The 2688-nt window shown below is 54.8% G+C and overlaps 1 protein-coding gene across 1 annotated transcript; it reads left to right on the forward strand.

The window, feature by feature from the left end:
* The first annotated feature begins 1716 nt into the window (after nt 1–1716).
* Nucleotides 1717–2187, forward strand: UCN3 (urocortin 3). Its single transcript, XM_009073110.1, has one exon. The coding sequence runs from the start codon at nt 1717–1719 to the stop codon at nt 2185–2187; it is 471 nt and encodes a 156-aa protein (XP_009071358.1).
* Nucleotides 2188–2688: the final 501 nt, after the last annotated feature.

The raw sequence follows: 2688 nt of genomic DNA on the forward strand, positions 1-2688 counted from the left end.
TTTCAGCAGCGTTTTCCCCTTGATCTGCTTTTCCCCTCCCTTAGCTGAGATTCCCCAAGAGTTTTGCTAAGGGGGAAAAGCCTAAACAACCACAGGGACAAGCCACCAACTTCAGCCTTGATGGTACCCTGCAAGACCTGGCAAAGGGCAAGTTTAAGGGGACAAAACTGCCCAAATCTCCCTCTCAGCAAAGGGCAGAGCTAAGGGGATAAACCTGCCTTGATGCCACCATCCAGGGGATGGCAAAGGGCAGAGTGAAGAGGATAAAGCTGCCCAAATCTTCCCTTCCATGGACAGTGAAAGGCAGAGTTAAGATGCTAAGAGTTTCAGGGACTCAGTGGCAGAAGAGCAAATCCAGGCTGGCAGCTCCTGGGGACGTGGGTGCTGGTTCGATTTTGGGTGGGTGTGAGGACATCTCCCCCACCCAGTAGCCCCTCAGGTCTCCATCTCCAGTGCTGACCCCAAGACAGACACCCCCAGAGACTCATATGAACCACAAGAGCTTCCCAGGGGCTTCTTCTTGGCCTCTCCACACTACCATCCCCATGGGAAAGAAATTAGCTCACAACCCAACACGAGGACGAAATCCCAATCCCAGGCGAGGTCCCTCAGCCCTGGGGACTGTCCCCAGCCAGGACCTGCTGTGCGATGTGCTTGCCACAAGATGGGGCCCGAAGATTGGGAATTCCAGAGTTCTTCCAGGAGCTTGGAGAGCCTCCGTGCCTTCGGGATGCTCTGGGGACACTTGGTCGTCTTTGCATGAGCAGAGTCCCACTAGGAGATCCCTTGTGCCGTTTTTGGTGGGGACACAGAGAGATGGGACACTTCCCAGAGACAGGACATGGAAATGGGGGAGGTTTTCCAGAGCAGGAGGATAATCCAGAGGTTTCCAGTCCTCCTCAAGATATAAAAAATGTCCATATTTCAAGTAGGAAGTGCTGCTGCTCTACTGGGAATTTGGGGGTCCCCAAACAGGGCTGGACATGGAAGGAGACTCTGCCCTAGATGTGCCATCAGATGGGGCATCCAAGGTGGAGGAGGGTCCTGAGGATGGAGCACAGGGTATGGAGCAACCCCAGAGCACCCAAAGCCAGGGCTGGAGTGAGGACATGGGGCCATCACACTGGATGGTTCAGCTCACACCTCCAGCACTGTACCCCACTCTCCATGTCCTTTTTGGACTGAGGTGGGTGAGCAGGTGGAGGGACAATTGCTGCCTTGAAAGAGCACAGAAACATCTCTGGTGGCTTCAGGCTGACCAGGGAGGAGCTGACAGGAAAACCCACCTTTACAGCAGCTGGGTGCATGGTTACCCCAAGGAGGTGGAGAGAGCTCCATGGGGACTACAACAAGATTGTCCCAGGCAAGGAGGTAGCCATGGTAGAAACCAGCTCTGCTGCAGCAGGAACTTGTGTTTCAACAAAGGCATGGCCAAATCCTCCTCTCCATGGAGGCTACAAAGCATCTTGGACATCCCACCTCCCCCACAGCACCCCTAAACAAAGGGCTGGGAAAAGACAACTTCTTCCCACCTGTCCTAACCATTAAATGGGACCTAGATGGGACCTGAGAGGGGAACCCAATAGTGCAGGACCTGGGGAGGGACCTGGGAGGAGAGGAATGGAATGTGTGAGGGTGGTTCTCTGCCCCAGGTCATGTGGGATGCTCATGCCCATCTCTGCCCTCCCCTCACTCTCCCCCAAACAGGCCACCACAATGTCCCACAGCAGGTTGCTGCTCCTCCTTGTCCTCCTCTGTGCTGCCAAGACCAGTCATGCCCTCAGCTTCTCCAATGCTGCCTCCATCTTCAGCTGCCTCAACGCAGCCCTCAGAGAAGCCCAGAAGAACCTCCCAGAGGATAACTCCATCGTGGCCAAGCGTGGCCTCGACTCCCCATTGCCGGAGGAGCTGTCTGAGGAGCAGGAAGGGGATGAGATTCTGGAGGAAGAGATGGGGAAAAGGACATTCCCAGGGGAAGGCCATTACAAATACATCTCCCAAGCTCAGGTGAAGGGGAAGACCTACCAGAACCGAGCCAAGAGCGATCGCCGCACCAAGGTCACTCTCTCCCTTGATGTCCCCACCAACATCATGAACATCCTCTTCAACATTGCCAAAGCCAAGAACTTGAGGGCAAAGGCTGCTGCCAATGCCCACCTCATGGCCCAAATTGGGAGGAGGAAGTGACCTCCTGGTCAGGAGGTCTGTGTGGGGCCACCAGCTGGTCCCAGCCTGGCAGCCAGAGGGGACTGATGGCCATGGATCAGCACAGTGTTGTATATTTTTGACCCATAGAGCTACCTAACTTTCATATCTCTTCTTCTTCCTTCTTCTCTCCTCCCTGAACTCCTCTGTCACTCCTCCTGGACATTTCCATGCACAGGGAAGAGGTTCATATCCACAGCAGGGCAAGGGGACACGTCATCTGGGAAGGTTCCTGATTAAAGCTACAATCTCTTGAGTTTCCAATGCTTTGTTGTCCCTTCGCCTGCACCAGGTGCTCTGGTGGGTCTGTCTGGGCCAGTAGGGTCTCCTAAACCTCCCTCCAGCTCATGGCCCTGTCCTCACCATGGTCTAGACCTCACACCCTCCCAAGTCCCCACACTCAACCACCAATGCACTGGGAAGGGAAAAAAAAGCAAGACTGGTCAGGAGACCTCAGGAGGGATCTCCCAGTTTCTCTTCCTG

The sequence above is a fragment of the Acanthisitta chloris genome, unplaced genomic scaffold (genome assembly GCF_000695815.1).
Source record: "Acanthisitta chloris isolate BGI_N310 unplaced genomic scaffold, ASM69581v1 scaffold7184, whole genome shotgun sequence".
Taxonomy (NCBI): Eukaryota; Metazoa; Chordata; class Aves; order Passeriformes; family Acanthisittidae; genus Acanthisitta; species Acanthisitta chloris.

What these genes read in the sequence shown, in the direction of transcription:
- UCN3 (XM_009073110.1), top strand. Translation starts at nt 1,717, where the DNA reads ATGTCCCACAGCAGGTTGCTGCTCCTCCTTGTCCTCCTCTGTGCTGCC.